We start from the raw sequence: 17,882 nt of genomic DNA, 5'->3' as shown, positions 1-17,882 counted from the left end.
TAGGGCCGGGGTTGCTGTCCACAGTAACCGTCTGTGCTTCCCACAATTCTCCTGAGCGCAGCCAAGGGGAGGGGAAAAGCAAACGCCAAAGAAGTTTCAGTCACTCCATACAGGCAGTATAAGCTACTGGGGTTAGATTTAAAGTCCAGAACTCAAGTTATTTGAAAGTCAAGGGCTCTTGTATAGTTGCCTAAATACAGCACATAAAGATATATGCATATATGCTTTGTGTACACACCTGTATGTATCTGTATGCCTATATTCTGTGGTATACATGGTATATACAGGTGTGCCTATATCGTGTGCACCAGTATGTATATGTATGCATATATGTATATGTCCTGTGTGTATACATATATTTATATGTATGCATATGTACATATATTCTGTGTACACACATGTATGTAAACATGTGCATATATTCTGTGTGTGCATATGTATGTTTATACACATGCATATATTCTGTGTATACACATGGATATAAACATGTGTATATATTCTGTGTATATTCATATGTATATACACATGCATATATTCTGTGGGTACACATGTATGCATACATATGCAAGGTGTGTGTATATAATTTCCTCCAATGATGGCTTGGATCTGAATTTTCTTTGAGGATCATGCCTACAAGTTAAATAAAAGAACAGAAAGCATCTTTACTTATGCACATTTCTAAGTTGATCTTCTCTTTGGCGCTTTGAACAAAGAGGCACAATGAAGTTTCTGAGCTGCCAAGAGAGCAAATGTGGTCACTCAACAGTGAACGAATCCTTTGCTGGGGGTCTGGGCTCTGATGTTACTAGGACCTAGTGTAGTCTGTCTTCAGATTCTCCAGTGCCTGGCCTTGGAGAAAGTCCTCCGCGTAAAGAAGGTCCCTGCCAACCTGGTGGGGGGCAGGAGGGAGAAACAGAGAATCGGGGAGAGGAGGTGTTTTTCAAGCCGTTTTGAACGATTTTCTCTTTTTAAAGAGTGGCTGAGGGTGGGGGGAGTCACAAGGAGCAAGGCATTGAGGCTCCTAGAAGCCATCGCCGGCAGGAGTTAATATCGTGCTCCACAATCTCCGAGCCAGGATGGAAGGCACTGAGAGGTCTGGCAAGCAGCGCCCTGCCACTGCCTGACTGGCACAGGCGGCGGCTGCCAATCATCTATCGCTTGGCAACAAGTTACACCTGCAGCTCGGGTTTAATACTGATGCACTTGGACACCCATAGTGTGTGCACCCGCGAGGGCCCAGGGAACACCTCGTCACTAAGAAGGGCTTATGGAGAGCGCCCCGAACGCTGAACACTAGCACGATCTCACACAAGGCTAAACCATTTACCCCCTATTTAGATGCTCTGCAAAACAAGGGTAACTTTGTATTTGGAAACAATTTTCAGGACTATGGTAGAAAGAAACCAGACCATTTCAAAGTCAGCTATCCAAGCTCCCCAAAGCATAAAGCCTTCCTGCAGTGTGCACTGGAGAGCAGGGTGTTTATAAAATAAATTGCTCCATTGATATGGAAAAGAATGTGCCAAGCCTGATTCACACAAAGCATTTTCAGGGGGGCTTAGGCTATTTATTTTAAAATCTAAATTGAAAAGCAGAGGAAAGAAATCTTTCAATTGCTAAGTGTATAATATAGTTTATAATTTGTAAACCATTTCCTTTATTTCAGTCTTGCTGACTTTCCATAACACACTGGATCACACGGCACACCCATTGCCTCCTAAATTATCAAAGGAGAAACAGATCTGTAGCATTCGTAAACAGTATTCTTGTTCTTTTTTTGTTCATTCACAATGTAACTGATATTTGGAGGTAGTGCCTGAAACAAATCAAAAGGTTTAACAAACTCGACTGGTGAAATAAGAAGGCAGTTGAAAACCAAGTTTATAACCTAGATTTTTAGTGAAAAATAAATATGAAATGACGTTTCCTTTCTAATATAATTATATATTATTTGATGAGTTCACTATTAAATGCTGAATGGCCTGAAATGAAAGCAGTTTAATCTGCAGAGACCAATTTGCTCTTGCACTGCATACTGTAGCAACCCTGCAATAAAAAAAAAAAAAAAGCCTACAGTAATAATCATAGTAATTGAGAGGAAAGAAAGCATTATTCCTGTACCTTGGACAAGCAGTAGGGTCAGGAAATTCACAACGGCAGCATTTTTTTTTTTAAATAGAGGGGGAAAGGGAAGAGGCGTCATGTATTCACTGACCAACACACTTAAACATCACTATTACTCCTCTTGTAATGACCATCATCATCATTATATGTTTATTTCTACTACAGTATGGTCAGCCGGGCCGCTTTGGTCAGGCTCCACTTTACCCACCAGGAATCTCCTAAACACCTCCCTCTGCGGCGCACAGAGACGCCCCCGTTACTCCATGAGGACTCTGGAGGGATGCTTGGACTCTCAGGAATTTTCTGCAAGTCTTTGGGCCACTTTCATTCCACTGGGATTGTACCGGCAGCGTGAGCGCAGTGGTGTTTGAGAATGGGCTTGGAAATCTCTTGTACTTCCCGGTATTGAGAATCCTTCAAGGTTTAAGAATTGTAACCGCAGGTCTATGCCTTAATCGTTCCAGGAAACAGGCCTCTCGTTTGCATAATGCAGGAAAACAGCATCTGTCGCTCGGTCCCGAGGCCTCACTTTTTCGATTCGGGTTCAGGTGGGCCCCACTCCGTTCACGGAGTTTTCGCAGTTCTTAGGCAAACGGCTTGTGGAAGATTCGCTCCAAGAGAGCGTGGGCTAGATCATTCTTTTGCGATTTCAACAAACTTTTTCAACTGTCGTTGAGTAACTAGATTCCAGATAGATCTTGTTGTTTTCAACCTTCCCAGAAATTCCTTTTTAGGAGGAAGAAGCCAAATTGAGAAGAGCACGTGATTACAACCCCTAGGCTCATTAAAAGACCCCCCGCCTCCAAAATAAGAGTTCGGGGCTAAGGCTAAAAGCAGCTGTGGAGCCGAGCCCGACACAAGTGCTTCCCCGTTACGGGATTATCATGGCCTGGACCTCGGAGGCCTGGCCTACGAGAGGGGGCACTGGAGAACTTCAGCACAGCGGCGGGGAAGCGTGCAACCGTGGGAGGGAGGGGGGCTGAGCTGTCCAGGCCTCGCAAGAGAGCCCGCGGGGTGCGGGGAGAGGGGGGATTTCCGGTTGTGTACCTAGGACGGTCTCCCTTGCTCCCAAGGGCGCGCCCTTGCTTTCCAGCCCTCGGGCCGAGCAGAGGGCGAGGATGCCGCCTCGGCCTCCAACTTTCCCCTTCCCAGCAGGCGCAGAGTTGGCTGGCAGGGGAGCAGAGGAGGAGCCGGGTCTCCTTTGCGCTCTTTTAAACAAGGCTCCGGGCTGCATTCCCCCGCCACCACCCCCCCGCCCCGCAGGATTCTTTCTTCGTCTTCGCTTTTAAACCCAATCGTTAATCGTTCGGAGCGCGCGGGCGGGGAGAGGCAAGGAGGGTGAGCTCGGGGTTCGCCGCCGCCGCGCGCGCTCAGGAAGCAGCGTGGCTGTGACCCCCTCCCGGGCCTCCTCCCCCCCCTCCTTCCTGCCCCCGCTCCCCCTCCTTCCTCCCCCTCCTCCCCGCTCCGCCGCCCGCGCCCGGCGCCTCTACTCCCTCCCCACGTCACTCGCCAGCGCGCCATGCAAATCACCGCCGCCGCCGGCTCCCATTGGCCGCGGCGCGCTCATTTAATGGCAGCCCGGGCCGGGCGTATGGCTGCTGGGCCCCGCGCGCCGCCGGCCCCGCGTGCGCCTCCGCTCCGAGCGCACGGCCCCGGGCAGGCAGCGGGCAGCCCATCCCTGGCTCGGCCGCCCTGCTTTCTGGCCCTCTCTGCGCGCCTGCCCTCCCTCAGCTGCCCCCGGCCCCCCTCCCCGGCGGCACCGTGAGCGCCCCCCGCCCCCCCCCCGCTCCCCCCTCTGCGGCTCGCTCCCCACGGGCACCTGGGACCGGCACATGCCCAGCGCACGCGGCACGCCGCGCTGCTAGAAGTTGCAGCCCCGGAGTTGGAGGCCGCCGAGGACCGAGCGCAGGAGGAAGGAGGCTCCGGCGGCGGGCGGGCGAGGCGGCGGCGGCGAGCCCCGGGCCGGGCCCGGCCCCGCTTACCGCTCGCGTCCCGGAAAGTGGAGCTGCAACTTGGCCGCGACTGAACCTGTTTGCACCGCTCCGCCGAGGGCGACCCGGCTGCGGCGGCGACGGCGATCCCGGCCCTCGGCCTCTTTGGCAAGTGGTTTGTGCTGCAGAGAAACTTTCCACCTGTGAGCCGGACCGGCGCTAAGTGCGTGTGTTTTTGCCTCTTTTTTGTTGCTGTCGCCTCCACCTCTCCCCATTCTTCTCTCTGCCAGGACCTCTCCCCGCGACCCACGTCTCGTTCCGTCTGAGCCCCTCTCCGTCCCCCCCGCCCCCCGGCTGTCTATGCTCCAGGCCCCCTCCTCGCGGTGCCGGTGAACCCGCGAGCCGCCCCGATGTACAGCATGATGATGGAGACCGACCTGCACTCGCCCGGCGGCGCCCAGGCCCCCACGAACCTGTCGGGCCCGGCCGGGGCGGGCGGGGGCGGCGGCGGCGGCGGCGCGGGAGCCAAGGCCAACCAGGACCGGGTGAAGCGGCCCATGAACGCCTTCATGGTGTGGTCCCGCGGACAGCGGCGCAAGATGGCCCAGGAGAACCCCAAGATGCACAACTCGGAGATCAGCAAGCGCCTGGGCGCCGAGTGGAAGGTCATGTCCGAAGCCGAGAAGCGGCCTTTCATCGACGAGGCCAAGCGGCTGCGCGCGCTGCACATGAAGGAGCACCCGGACTACAAGTACCGGCCGCGCCGCAAGACCAAGACGCTGCTCAAGAAGGACAAGTACTCGCTGGCCGGCGGGCTGCTGGCGGCAGGCGCGGGCGGCGGCGGTGCGGCCGTGGCCATGGGCGTGGGCGTGGGTGTGGGCGCGGCGGCCGTGGGCCAGCGCCTCGAGAGCCCGGGCGGCGCGGCGGCCGGCGGCTACGCGCACGTCAACGGCTGGGCCAACGGCGCCTACCCCGGCTCGGTGGCGGCGGCGGCGGCGGCCGCGGCCATGATGCAGGAGGCGCAGCTGGCCTACGGGCAACATCCGGGCGCGGGCGGCGCGCACCCGCACGCGCACCCGGCGCACCCGCACCCGCACCACCCGCACGCGCACCCGCACAACCCGCAGCCCATGCACCGCTACGACATGGGCGCGCTGCAGTACAGCCCCATCTCCAACTCGCAGGGCTACATGAGCGCCTCGCCCTCGGGCTACGGCGGCCTCCCCTACGGCGCCGCGGCCGCCGCCGCCGCCGCGGGCGGCGCGCACCAGAACTCGGCCGTGGCGGCGGCGGCGGCGGCGGCGGCCGCGTCGTCGGGCGCCCTGGGCGCGCTCGGCTCGCTCGTCAAGTCGGAGCCGAGCGGCAGCCCGCCGGCCCCGGCGCACTCGCGGGCGCCGTGCCCCGGGGACCTGCGCGAGATGATCAGCATGTACTTGCCGGCCGGCGAGGGCGGCGACCCGGCGGCGGCGGCCGCAGCCGCGGCGCAGAGCCGGCTGCACTCGCTGCCGCAGCACTACCAGGGCGCGGGCGCGGGCGTCAACGGCACGGTGCCCCTGACGCACATCTAGGGACGCGGGGGGCCCTGCGGCCGGCGACGCGCCGCCTGGCTTTTGTACAGACGTTTCCACGTTCTCGTAAACAGGCAAACACTGGCGCCGAGCACCAGGTGACACCCGGCCCCCCTAACCGGGAGCTCCTGGGGACCGCTAGGCGGGACCGTTGTGCGTTTGAGACTGAACTTCGGTGTTTTCTTGAGACTTTTTGTACAGTATTTATCACCCGCGGAGGCAGAAAGCGTTTTCTTTGCTCGAGGGGACACAGAGACCAAACCAAGCGAGAGGCGACGCCAGCTTTTTTCGATCCCGGCCGCGCGCCCGCCCTCCGCCCGCATCGCCTCCTGACGGCGTCGGGTGCCGGCGACGCGGGGAGCTGCTCTCATTTGTTATCGGTGTAGTGAGCCAGAGCCAAACACACGCTTTTGGTGGTCGTTACCGCCTTGGGGGCTTGGTTGGTTAACTTATACCAAGAGATCCCCACCTGTACCCCTTTCAGACGGCAGCGTTATTCTGGGTTTTGTAAAACTTTCTGTATCTGAGCATTTCCGGTTTTTTGTTTTGTATTATTTCATGTAAACGCGTTGTGAAGTTTTTATTGGAGGCCTTGCGGTGTGGGCAGGAGGAGTCAGATTATGTACATAGTTTCCTGAAAAGCTTTTCTTCTCGAAACGGTAAAGGAACCTCCACCCTGAAAATGCATCGAGCTTTGAGTCAATAAATTTGAGAGAGAGAAGTCCGGTTTTTCCCCCTAAACTTGAAACGTGCTAAATTTAGATTCATGTTTTATGAGCTCAAAACACAATCAGTAAATCTGACTAAGGAGAAAAAAAATTATCAGCATGAACTAAAACTGAGGGAACCCCAGGGGAGAGGGTACGGTTTTCATGGAGCTGCATTCAGAGGAACGGAGGGAAGTTAAAATCGGTAGATTATTTTGTAGCGTTTACAGTGTTATTACGGAACGAGAAATAATTGCCCCCCCCCCAAAAAAATTTAGTTTTGTAGTCCGGCCGTTGGGTGTGTAGTTTTTAGCTGCCGGCCGCTGCCGGCGGGCTTTGCGATCCCTGGTTTCGGGCTTTGCCTCTTGCAGCTGGCCCGGGACCTGAGTGCAGTTTGGGGCGGAGGAGGGAGGAGAGAAGACCCCAATGGCGGGACCAGGCCAAGGATGGATGACAGAGACCACGGCGGGGGCGCGGGGGCCCCCGACTCCCGGGCAGTTAACAAGATTTCGAGTGGAATTTTCTGAATTTGGCGCAAGGAAACGCACTCTCTAAACTAAAATGTACTGCAACCGAGGCCCCTCCGTCTGTCCTCAGCCCCTCCCTCTGGTATATTTCTCCTTGGAAAGGGACAAAATAATTTTGTTGGATTTTCACACACACAGAACCGACCGCCCCCACATGCCCCGCCGTGACACTGGGATGCAAGTTGCTAGTCGATGTGAACGCAAAATGCGGTGTTTATTATTCCTAATGAGATCTGAGGTTGTTTGATGCTTTAAATTTTTTAATTATATTTTTTCTAGGTGTTTATTGGTACATTGCAGTTATTTTCTGGATTTTAAAGTTTTCTGTAAAACTTTGTCTTCAAGTAATCTGACAGCATTAAATATTGCATTTAAAAGTTATACTGTAGCAAATACGTTTTGACATTAGTCACAGCATAAAGATGAAATATTTTTGAAAAGAACAAACTTTTAGGCCAGATGGAAATATGTTGATTTCATCAACCCCTCATTTTCTGAACATCTTTTTTTTTTTTTTTTTTTTTTTGGTACTGGAATGAGTATAGACTATCCTTCCAAACATGGGCCTATGCTAGCAGGTTAATGAGAACTACATTCAGGCTGTGCTGGAGAATAGCTTTAAGTAAAATGCTCACCTGACAATTGACATGTGTAATTTTTGGAGTCACTTTGATAATTTTGCTTCAACCACTCATTCCTTAAGGTGATTGCAGAAATTTCAAGAACGACGTCAATTGCTTCTTTCTAACAAGATAATAAAGTCTCCCTCTTTTTTCTTTTCCCTCTCTCTCTCTCTCTCTCTCTCTTTTTTTTTTTTTTTTTTTTTTTGCTTTAGCAATCTGATGTGTTTGGATACATAGGGACTGCTGAGCAGAACAGCATCTTCAGATAGTGAGATAGTCTGGGAATAAATGCCACACACAATCCCCTCTGGGAGAGGAAATTCTGTGATGTTCTGTGAACTCCACATGCAGCCTAAGGTGCAGGCCTCATTTACTCTGAAATATACGGAGTTCAGTGGACTCCGTCTGGCTCTTGCAGCATCTCCCTGCACTTACTAAGGTGGCAGGCAGATGTGAGGTTGTGCTCGAATATATGTGTAACCAAACTTGTATCTATGCTCGACTATTGGCATAACAATATTAGTAATGTGGGTAACACCTGAAATGTTTCTGACTATAAAAAGTTTAGCAGGATGCGGGGGACTCTCGGCAGAGCTGGCTGTCGATTTCCTGGAAGGTGGACTTATAGTGTGGCATTTTCCCCTATGTGTCTCATACAGAGTCAGCAGAAATAGTCAATGCCAGGTGGCCCAAGCCACTTTGTTAAAAACCCAGGAAGATCTTAAAAGAGGAACTCCTGAAATCCAGCAATTTTGTTTTGTTGACTAGAACAATGTGAAGAAAAGCAAATATAAATTCTTTAATGATTCAATTTTGAAACAACCTGGGATGGGGGAGTAGAAATTAGCTAGGATTCATCCTTCAGGATTGAGATCTTATCATTCCAGCGCTGTTTCTTCGATTTAAATTCGCGGGGAGAATATTCCAAAAGGCTCCTGAGACGCCTCACTCAACTGTGAATTCCGTTCTTGCCGAGGTACCCCTCACCCTATTCACGAACTGAAATGTTATGTGACCATCATTATACTGTGATGGCCTCATCCACTTCCAGATCCCAGAGCGGTACTTCTATCGCTTATTCCAATTTTGTATGATAACCGTGTGGAGAGCGCGGACAGTCTTTGGTGGCCTTGTGCAAAGTTTGCACAACTTCGTGCCGGGACGACCGCGGGAGCTCAGGAACCGGCCTCTGTGCGCCGCCCGGCTCTCCAGGCTGAGGGTAGCACGGTTTGTTTGCTGGAGGAATTTTTTGCTCGTTTTTGTCCTCCGCCCCCCGCCCCCTTTTTTTTTTTAAACTCACAGGCCCCTTTCGTTGTTGTTAAGACTTTGACCCTACTCTCTCCTCCCCGCCAAAGAAACCCACCGGTAGCTGGAGAAGTGAATTAATTTCAAAACGGGTAGCGCGTAGAGCGCGCCTGATGTGCAGATGCGCGTCGGGCGGCGGTGACTGATAGGTCTATTAAAATCCTGCATGTGGGAGAAGAACAACACGCGTATTCGCGCGTTTCATTTTCCCGACAAAGACCGGCCAACGCAGATTTCTGTCTCCGAAAAGTTCCAGCTAATTCGAGAAACCCCTCCCGGGCTGCGGGCCCCGGAAAGGCGCGCTCCGGGGCGACCCCGACCCCGCTCGCCCGCGTCCCCTCCCCTGCTTCCGCAGACCGGCCCGCGGGGCAGAGGCTCCAGAAACATCGGCGGCAGAACGTAATAATAGGTTTGATTCCTTGGAAACTTCAAGTGAAAAGCAGACTTGGCCTTGACGCAGCCCTTTTCCCAGCGTGACTAGTTGGCGGGATTGAAAGGCCGGGCCGGGAGGGGAGGGGTTGAGGAGGCGCGGGCCCCCCGGAGCGAGGAGCCGAGGGAGGTGGGCCCGGGTCCCCGCCCCCCAGCCCCGCAGGGTCGGGGCGGCGCGGGGACGGCGCGCGCGCGCGCGGAGGCCGAGCCCTGGAGGAGGGGACCTGCGACCCCTCACCCTCGGCCCCCACTCCCGGCCCCCAGCCCGCCTCCCCCAGCCCGAAGGCGAGGCCCCGCGGGGGGCGCGGAGCTCTTCCTCCCTCCCCTGCCCCTCCCTCCCTCCCCTCCCCTCCCCGCCGCCCCCCTCCTTCCCGGCCCTTCCTCCCCAGCTGCGCGCCCGCCAGGTCCCCGCTCCGCCCGCCCGCGGGAACCCGGCAGCGTCGGCGGCGGGCGGCACCCTGCGCCCGGCGTGCGGGTCCCGGTCCCCTCCGGGCGGGGGCGGCCGCCCGCCGTCGCCCTCCTCCCGCCGGGTTCGCGGCCCGGCCCCCGCCTCTCCTCCCGCTCACTTCTCTCTCGGCAGCTCCCCAGCCGTCCCTTCCCGTCCCGTTAGCCTCGCTCTCCCCCTCCCCTCTACCGCCCCTCCCGCTCCGTCTCCTCCGCTTTCCTGCCCTGCGCTCCCGGCCTTTCCTTTGTCTCTTCTCGCCGCGTCCCGCCTCCCCCCGCGGCCCGGCCCGGGACGCTCCCCCGGAGTCCGGGTCGGGGTCGGCAGGTGCCGGGGGCGGCCCGTCCCCCGTCCGCTCCGCCGCGTCCCCGCGGGCTCGGCGCGGGAGGGGCGTGGGGTCCCGGGCGTCCACCCCCAGCCCACTCGGGTGCAGCCGGGGCCCGGGGGCCGCGCGGGGTGTCAGCCGCCGGGGGGGATTAAGATGACTGATGCGAGGGAAGAGGGCAGCGTGTTTTGTGTCTAAAGAGAGCGGGATTAGTGCAGAGAAAGTCCTGACCCGGGGTCAGCTGCAAGTCAAACCCTTTTACAGTCAGCGAGCGGAACAGGCCGTCTCCCGGCTCGGCCGCAACAAGTTGGGGGCGGGGAGACGGGAGGCCCGCGCCGAGGCGACGGCAACCGCAGGGCGGACTGCGGGCCCATCCGAGTCCTTCTCCGCCACCAGAGCGCCCGGCTCCACTTCCTGGGCCGCCTCCGGCTGCTCCTCCGCACGCGAGCCTGGGCGGAGAAGGCCGGAGAGGCCCGTCCTGCCGAGGCAGTTGTGTGTGCATGAGAGACCAAAGCTGAAAGACCAGGTCCTCGGGCGCCCTGCCTTTCCGATTTTCCCCAGGCTCTGCAGGAATCGCTGCCCGACCTGGGCTCCTGCAAACCTCGTGTGTGGAAGGGGGTGGGGGGCAGTACTGGGGGGTGGGCGATGGAATACATTCAGGCTGCTTGTCGCCAGACCCCATTCTCCATCAGGGCGGGGGAATGAGGCGCTAATCTGGGTGATAATCCGGCGTAGCTCATGGGGAGCGAAATCCCCACGGCTCATCTGGCAAGTCAGGAAAACTGGAGTTTGCGGTGAGGGATCGGGTCGGGGGTCAGGGGAGAAGGAAGGAAGAGGATACAATTGTCCTCCTCGCCAGTCAAGCTGGGAACTTGCGCTGCAGTAACAGCACGAGGGGCTTTAACAAATATGAAAAATAGATAAAGCACCCAAACTAGTGGTATATCCAAAGATAGAAAAAGATCATCTATTTTGATAGTGAAAACAAAACAGAATTGCCATATTTTCCTCTAAATTGGCTTTTCATCTTTAAATGTGAAAACACCAACACCAGAGAGAGAGGGAGAGAAAGCAGTTTTTAAAACACCGCAAACAGATACCTCCACGTGCGCTGATGTGTTTGCACAGCCGCCCTGGGTAACACTGGGCTCTCCTGGTGAGTGGGTTCCGGGTTCAAAGCAAGTAACCGATTGCTACTCCTGAATTGCTAAAGGTAACCTATGGGGAAATTTTGTCTGTGGCAGGAAGGCCGGACATTGTGAGTGAGTCTGAACGCCCCGCAGGTCCCTCGCAAGGACTTCATTGCCCACAGCCACTTCAGAACGACCGCGTGGGGACGTTAAAGACGCTGTTTGTGAAGAACAGCAGGGCATCACATGCAAAGCCTCGAAATAGTCAGCCAGTCAAATCAGTGGAAAAAATCAGCTTTTGTTAGATTTTGCAGTTTCAGGAATTAGGCATTCACTGCAGAGCTGCAGTTTTGAGAAATTGCAATGTCAGGCATGTTCCCAATGGGGAAATATTGTGAGAGTGTGGAGGAATGTAAGATTGGGTTTGACAATGGGGGGACTGACAAGAGTTATCACCCAGACATTGTTCTCTCTCTGCGCACCCCGGAAACGCTAAGTAGAGACGGTATCTAGTGGCAGCAATAGTCCTCCGCGCTCACAGACATGGGGATGAGAATCTTAGCATCGAAAAGACTGACCTCGGGTTTCACAGGAGGAAAACTGGAACGCATAGGGCACAGAGCCTCATAGGTACAGAACACCTATAAACAGTATGGTAGCAGAGTAAGGTCGGCCTGAAGACATTCCAAGCAGAAGCCAACTTCTCTTTTTTATTTCTAAGCAACAGAACAGGAGGAAATCCAGGTGAGCATGTTGTAACCTGGGAAAGGATTTAGAAACCTCATGCTTTTAAGTCATCCATACTATAGGGGGAAATTTAGATATGTGGGAAAGCCCAGACTTCAGCAGGCAATTTAGCATGAATATCCACACAGATGAAAAAGCAGGAGCTTTGTTCTTTGTGTTAGCAATTGAACTGAAGGGGGGGGACATTTATCCTTCTAAAAACTGGCCATTTGCATGTTCACCTCAGGGAGAAATGACACACCTGTGCTCAAAGAAAAGGAAGAATCACGGTGAGGTGAGATGATGTTTATATTGTTTCTAATCTCTGTTGAGCCTTGTCCAGCAAGATGGGAAAGGATGCAAGATTTGGAGTCAGAACTGAAGTTGAATCATGGCTGGTCACATAGCAGCCCCATGTCCTGGGTAACTGTCTTTACCTCTGAGTCCATCTTCTCACATGTGAAACAGAAATCATCAAGCCAACCTCAGAAGGATGTAGTCGGGATTAAGGATCTAAGAGTATGCTGTGCCCAGCAAATAGTAACCTCCCAAGAAATGGTGATTTGACACGTAAGCCTGTGTCCGTTCAGGCAGGGATTACGTGGGGAATTGTGACGTCAGTTGCCAAGTGTGGCCTGGGTGGGAAACAGTGATAATTATACAAACCAGTGTCCCCTCCATCGTATTAATAACGGTTTCTCTTGAGAGTTACCTGACGATCATCACGTCATTGGTCCATCTGCCCAGCAGACATTGATTACAAGTCCATGGTGGGTCCGCGTTACTGTCTGAGCACCTGCTGTATGTGTGGCCTGTGCGCAGGTGCTGAGAATGCAGTGGTGGACATGACGGGCCTCACTGCCCAGCGGGTGAGCCTGGTCATCACATGAAAGAGTGTGACACTGAGGGCCACAGTTGTGGGACAGACTGTGCATGCCCATCTTGGGGGGTCAGGGAAGGCTCCTCAGAGTAAGTGAAAGCTCGGCTGGAAGCTGAGTCTGGTGGGGTCCTCCCACGGAGCGTGCACACACACTGTATTTCTTTTCTTTTTTTTCTTTCTTTTTCTTTTCTTTTTTTTTTTTTTTTTGCGTGGAGGAAGGTTGGAATAACTTTGAGCAGAGTAGGTCTGGTCACGGCTTTGTTTTTCAGCGAATGGCTGCTCCAGATCGGCTTTGAGTTGGCAAAGATTTAGACTTAGAGGTTCACGAGGGCAGCGGCCTCTCATCTGGGTGCACAGGACACCAGGAGAGCTTGTGACAAACGCAGGTTCTCAGACCGAGCGCCCCGGGCAGGCTGCTCCTGAGGTTCCAAGGGACCTGGCCCTCTCCTAGGCACCCTCCAGAAGATGCTGAGGCAGGTCCAGCAGGGCTCTCGGGAGACCCGTGATAGGACACGGGCCCCAACAATTTTATGGTAAGTAGCTATTAAGACCGTGTCTAGATCACTTAAATTTGAGTAGCAGTTTATTATTTATAAAGTACTCTCACTTAATTGTTCAGTTTAGATGATTTTTGAAAAAATTAAATTAGCGGGAGAAGAAAAAATTTAAGCTCTGTTAGTAGAATCTTGTAAGTAGAGAGGACTGACCGATTTACTGAGTTTATTTTCCATTTTTGGACCGGCCGTCCTGGCTGCCTGTGGATGCACTGGGCCTCTCCTGGAGGGCAGTCAGGAAGACACAGGAGGCGGACTCCACACCCGCATCTTTGTTTTAAAGATGGGCGATTAAAGGACGAAGCAAAGTCACGTTGTGCCTTATCAATCTCTGATTTTACCAAACTAATTTGTATTTACGTAGACCAGGTCTGCACAGCCCTCGTGAATGCAGTGTGGGCCAAAACATTCACATAAATAGTTGAGCGTTATTTTAATGGTATTTGAAAGTAGGAGAAGGGCATTTAATAGTACATGTGAGATGGAATAAATGGGTTTTGTTGAATATATCGTAATTGTAATCATAATAACACAATATTATTTAACTATCAAGTTTCTCTATGTTGTCATCTGTAAAACGGGAGTATCTTGTCTAAAAAAAAAAAACAAAAACCTTGATACATTAAGTACTTTAAGTGTCTTTGAGAGGAAGAGGTTGGACAAATAGAGAGGCTGCTGTTGTAAACAGAATAAGCTATCATGTATCAGCAATGTTTAACCTAGAAAGCACAGGGTTCCGCATGACGCATGTGACTGTTACTGCAGATCATAATAAAGATAGCATTCATTGTATTTATAGATACAGACCTAGATAAAAGTGTGGTAATGGAAGAAATCCGTATCTATTTCAGTAACATGCAAGAAAATAAATTTTAAGTAGGGTAAAATGAGAGAAAATATTCTCTAGAAAGAATCAAAGCTATCTTGATAATACAGGAATTCCAATAGGGTTTTTAGCTAATTTCAGGACGCAGGGCATCATTCAGGAAATCTGGTAACCTATGCATTTTAACTGTAGCTTTTGGAGAAGATGACACTCTTTGTTGTCTAAATCGTTCATCATTCTAATGGATAAGGATGTCAGTCCAGATAATCAGGCCCCTGTGAACAGTGGGCAGGGAAGAGTTTCTTAAACTCTCTTGTTTTGATCATTATTGCATATTATAAATGTAATTGCTGTGGTTATTATGATTACATGCGTGTTCCTCGTACACTGCCCCCAACACCCAGAACTATAGACATAATGTCACCACGTGATTTACATACACAGAGAAAAGAAAATCCTGTACTAGGAAGGAAGGGAGGAAGGGAAGGAAGGAATTGAAGGAAGGAAGGAGGGAAGGGAAGGAAGGAAGGAGGGAAGGGCTGGAGTAGAAATGTTTATGTTACAGTGAATGAAATGAAATAGAGAAATAAAATCCAGGGTGACTCTTAAAGCAGTCTTGTCCTTGGTCAAAACTAGTAGACTAAGCATCTTTTTAAAAAGTTGATAGAAATCCTGGTGCTGGGAGCATTTACAACGAAAATAGACAACAAGCTGATGAACTTGTTTTAGCGAGTCCTTGCATATGAGTTTACATGTTCGTAGTTTACCATCTCTAATTCTCTCTGAGTTGCATGGATTTAAATTTGGTTATGCTAATCTGAGGAAGACATTAATGTAAAACCTTTCTTCTCATTTAAAAAATAAATCATTTATTTTAGTCTTTCAATCTGAGATTACTACAAGAAATATACTCTCAATTTTAAAACATTGACTACAAAATTTGGATAAGAAACTAATTTCTACACTTACTAAAGGAAATTATGTAAAAGGCTTAAAATAATTAAACCGTACTTTATTGTCTAAAATAAATACATCACCTGTAGCAACTATTTGCAGAAAACTAAAATTGCCTTTAAAGTCACAGCTCAAATGTAATCATGCATTTGCATTAAAAATAGATAATTTAAATCAATCTATAAGCTTCAAGTTCAATATAAATTTAAACAGCTTAAGTTTTAAATGAATTTGAAACAGTTATGAATTTTTAACAGTTATATTAAATCAGGTTTGAGGAAAGTAGCACATTTACAACATTTTAAGGCGAAGTCTTCACTTTAGGATTTTTTAAAATCTTGACCAGAACGGGGTCGGCCCTTCCCGCTTCCCTGTGCAGTCTCTGCGAAGCCTGGGCCACCTGCAGATTCGTGCAGATGAAGGCCTGCCTTTGCTAGAACACCTTCCGGGGAGCAGACGCGCCCCCGGGCAGAGACCGCATGTCACCTAGCATGCCCAGTAGCCCCCAGCCTCCTGGAGAACAGGCTCGGTGTCTGGCTTGATCCGTTCATTTGTCCTAAAGTTTGATTTCAAGCATCAGCACAGTTCCAGGCACCTTGTGGGGACCAACAGCCATTTACTGAACTGAATCCATACAGCGGAGCAGATGCAGGGGCTTCGGGGGGCTGCTGGGAAGCTGCTGTCAAGGACCAGCCCAGAGGAGCCGTCCTGCTTCCGCCTGGAGGACCCCCGCGCACCCCCAGGGAACGGTGCAGGGAGCAGGCACCTTGGGGCTTAGCACAGTGCCTGGCGCATATCCCGGAGCCCTGGGCGCGGCGTGCTTCCCTGGCTATAGTCCTGGTGGTGATTAAGGAGACAGGAAAGCAGAGTCCGGTGCTGAGAGTGGCACGCGGGCCTCCTCCTGTGGCTGGGCGAGTGGACCCCAGAGCTTGTGTACATAAGCCCCAAACCAAGGGACTGTTGGACTGCGGGAGCTTGTTTTCCAACTCTCGATTCCCCAAGACCTGCTCCATAATCTGACACATGGGGGTGCAAGGAGCTTTGGTTTGCCAGTGAAGTGTTACAGTTGTGCTGTGTTGTGTTATACTGTATCATACGGTGCGGTGTGGTACCAAGCCCCTCTGTTTCATGTGATATTAAGGTAAGTTTCCTCCCAGGACCATAAGGATGAAGCCAGCTCTGGTGCAGAGATGGTTCAGGCACCTGGACAGAGGAGGCGGGCAGGGGAAAGGGGCCACCCTCTTAGACTGCGAGAGGCACTGTGAAGAGGCACAGGGTGGGAATTCACCTCTTCCGCTTTAATCGTAGAACCATCAAGAAATCTAGCAGGGAGCGCGAGGGGTATAAGTCTGAAGGTGGTGACCTTGATGTGGAAATAGGTTGACAGTTAGTCCCAGCCAGGTCTGTCTCCGGATGCTGCCTTATTATCCTTCTTTGTAATGCTCCTCGTTCTAGTGTGAATTGGACTGTGTAACTTGCTTGTATGGTTGAAATGTATAAAACTGGACGTTGATTTCTTACAGTTAGAATGATGGTGGCAGCAGAGGAAAGCACGTGGCAGCTCCACTGGGTAGTAGGGCAGTGCCAGATAACCTGTCCCAGCCTTGTCCCCGCCCTGTGCTTTCCCAGGGGTGTCACAGAACTCAGAGAGACAGCTCAGGATACTTGTGAATTTGGGGGGAAACACAGCAGTGCTGGACTTTGGTCAGATGCCCTGGGAGCTGTACCTTATGGTAGCTCCCAGTCTCAACATTTGCTTGTAGCTGAATCCCTCTTGATGACATCATATCTTCATGAAATTGGGTTTTTGGCAGTTGCTGTGTCAAAAGCAATTCCCGTGGGAGACGTAAGGTAGGTCAGGAGTGAGGTGTTGGGGACCACGTGATTCCAAGGTCAGAGAAGCTGTGCAGAGGGGACCTCGTACAGCTGAGCCTTACTCAGCAACGGTGGTTAGTCAGGGAATGAAGTAAAAGTATTATTTTTTTCATCCAATTCATGTAATTTTTAAAAAATGGCTGCTAAGTTGTCAGATATAAATATATATTGTTACATAGCTACTTAACAAATGGAACTGTTAGATATTTCTTTTGGCCTGGGGCACAGTAAAAAATTATCAGAATACTAAGGGTATGGTAAAAACGTGCACGATTCAAGTTGGCATTGAATTTGCAGCTTGTAGATTGATTTTAAATGATCTATTTTTGCTTATATTATGTCACTACAATGGCATCATTTAATTTGAGCTGCGACTTTAAATACAATCTTATTTTTCTGCAAATAGTTACTACAGGTGATGTATTCATTTAGATAATAAAGTATTGGTTTAATTATTTTGAGAATTTTGTATAATTTCCCTTAGTAAGTGGGTAATTTAGCTTGTTATCCAAATTTCACATTTTTTAAAACTGAGAATACATTTCTGCTAGTAATCTCAGTTTGAAAGAGTAATATAAATGATTTATCCTTTTTTTAAATGAGAAGAAAGGTTTTACATTAATATCTTCCTCAGATTAACATAACCAAATTTAAATCCATGCAACTCAGAGAGAATTAGAGATGGTAAACTACAAACATGTAAACATATGCAAAAACTTGCTGAAACATGTTCATCAGCTTGTTGTCTGTTTTCGTTGTAAGTGCTCCCAGCACCAGGATTTCTATCAACTTTTTAAAAAGATGCTTAGTCTACTAGTTTTGACCAAGGACAAGACTGCTTTAAGAGTCGCCCTGGATTTTATTTCTCTATTTAATTCACCTTAGTGTCAACTATTCTGTCCCAGGACATTTTTTCTATCTTTGTACAGGATTTTCTTTTCTCTTTGTAAACCACA

At 51.2% G+C, this 17,882-nt stretch overlaps 2 protein-coding genes across 3 annotated transcripts in view; both read left to right on the top strand.

The window, feature by feature from the left end:
• LOC309647517 (uncharacterized protein) overlaps positions 1-17,882 on the top strand; it is a 191,968-nt gene that overhangs the window by 148,085 nt on the left and 26,001 nt on the right. The window contains exon 1 of one of the 2 annotated variants that reach the window (XR_014256104.1): positions 10,782-12,132. The exons of the other annotated variant lie outside the window; for it this stretch is intronic. The gene's annotated coding sequence lies outside the window, so the exon portion shown is untranslated. Of the gene's footprint in view, positions 1-10,781; positions 12,133-17,882 lie in introns of those variants that run through there. 2 annotated transcript variants of the gene reach the window in all.
• Positions 3,945-7,636, top strand: SOX1 (SRY-box transcription factor 1). The gene has a single exon (XM_082435253.1). The coding sequence runs from the start codon at positions 4,466-4,468 to the stop codon at positions 5,621-5,623; it is 1,158 nt and encodes a 385-aa protein (XP_082291379.1). The 5' UTR covers positions 3,945-4,465; the 3' UTR covers positions 5,624-7,636.

The sequence above is a fragment of the Balaenoptera physalus genome (assembly GCF_965194825.1).
Source record: "Balaenoptera physalus genome assembly, chromosome: 18".
Taxonomy (NCBI): domain Eukaryota; kingdom Metazoa; phylum Chordata; class Mammalia; order Artiodactyla; family Balaenopteridae; genus Balaenoptera; species Balaenoptera physalus.
The sequence above is the reverse complement of the archived record's forward strand: the minus strand, read 5'-3'. Positions and strand labels throughout refer to the sequence as shown.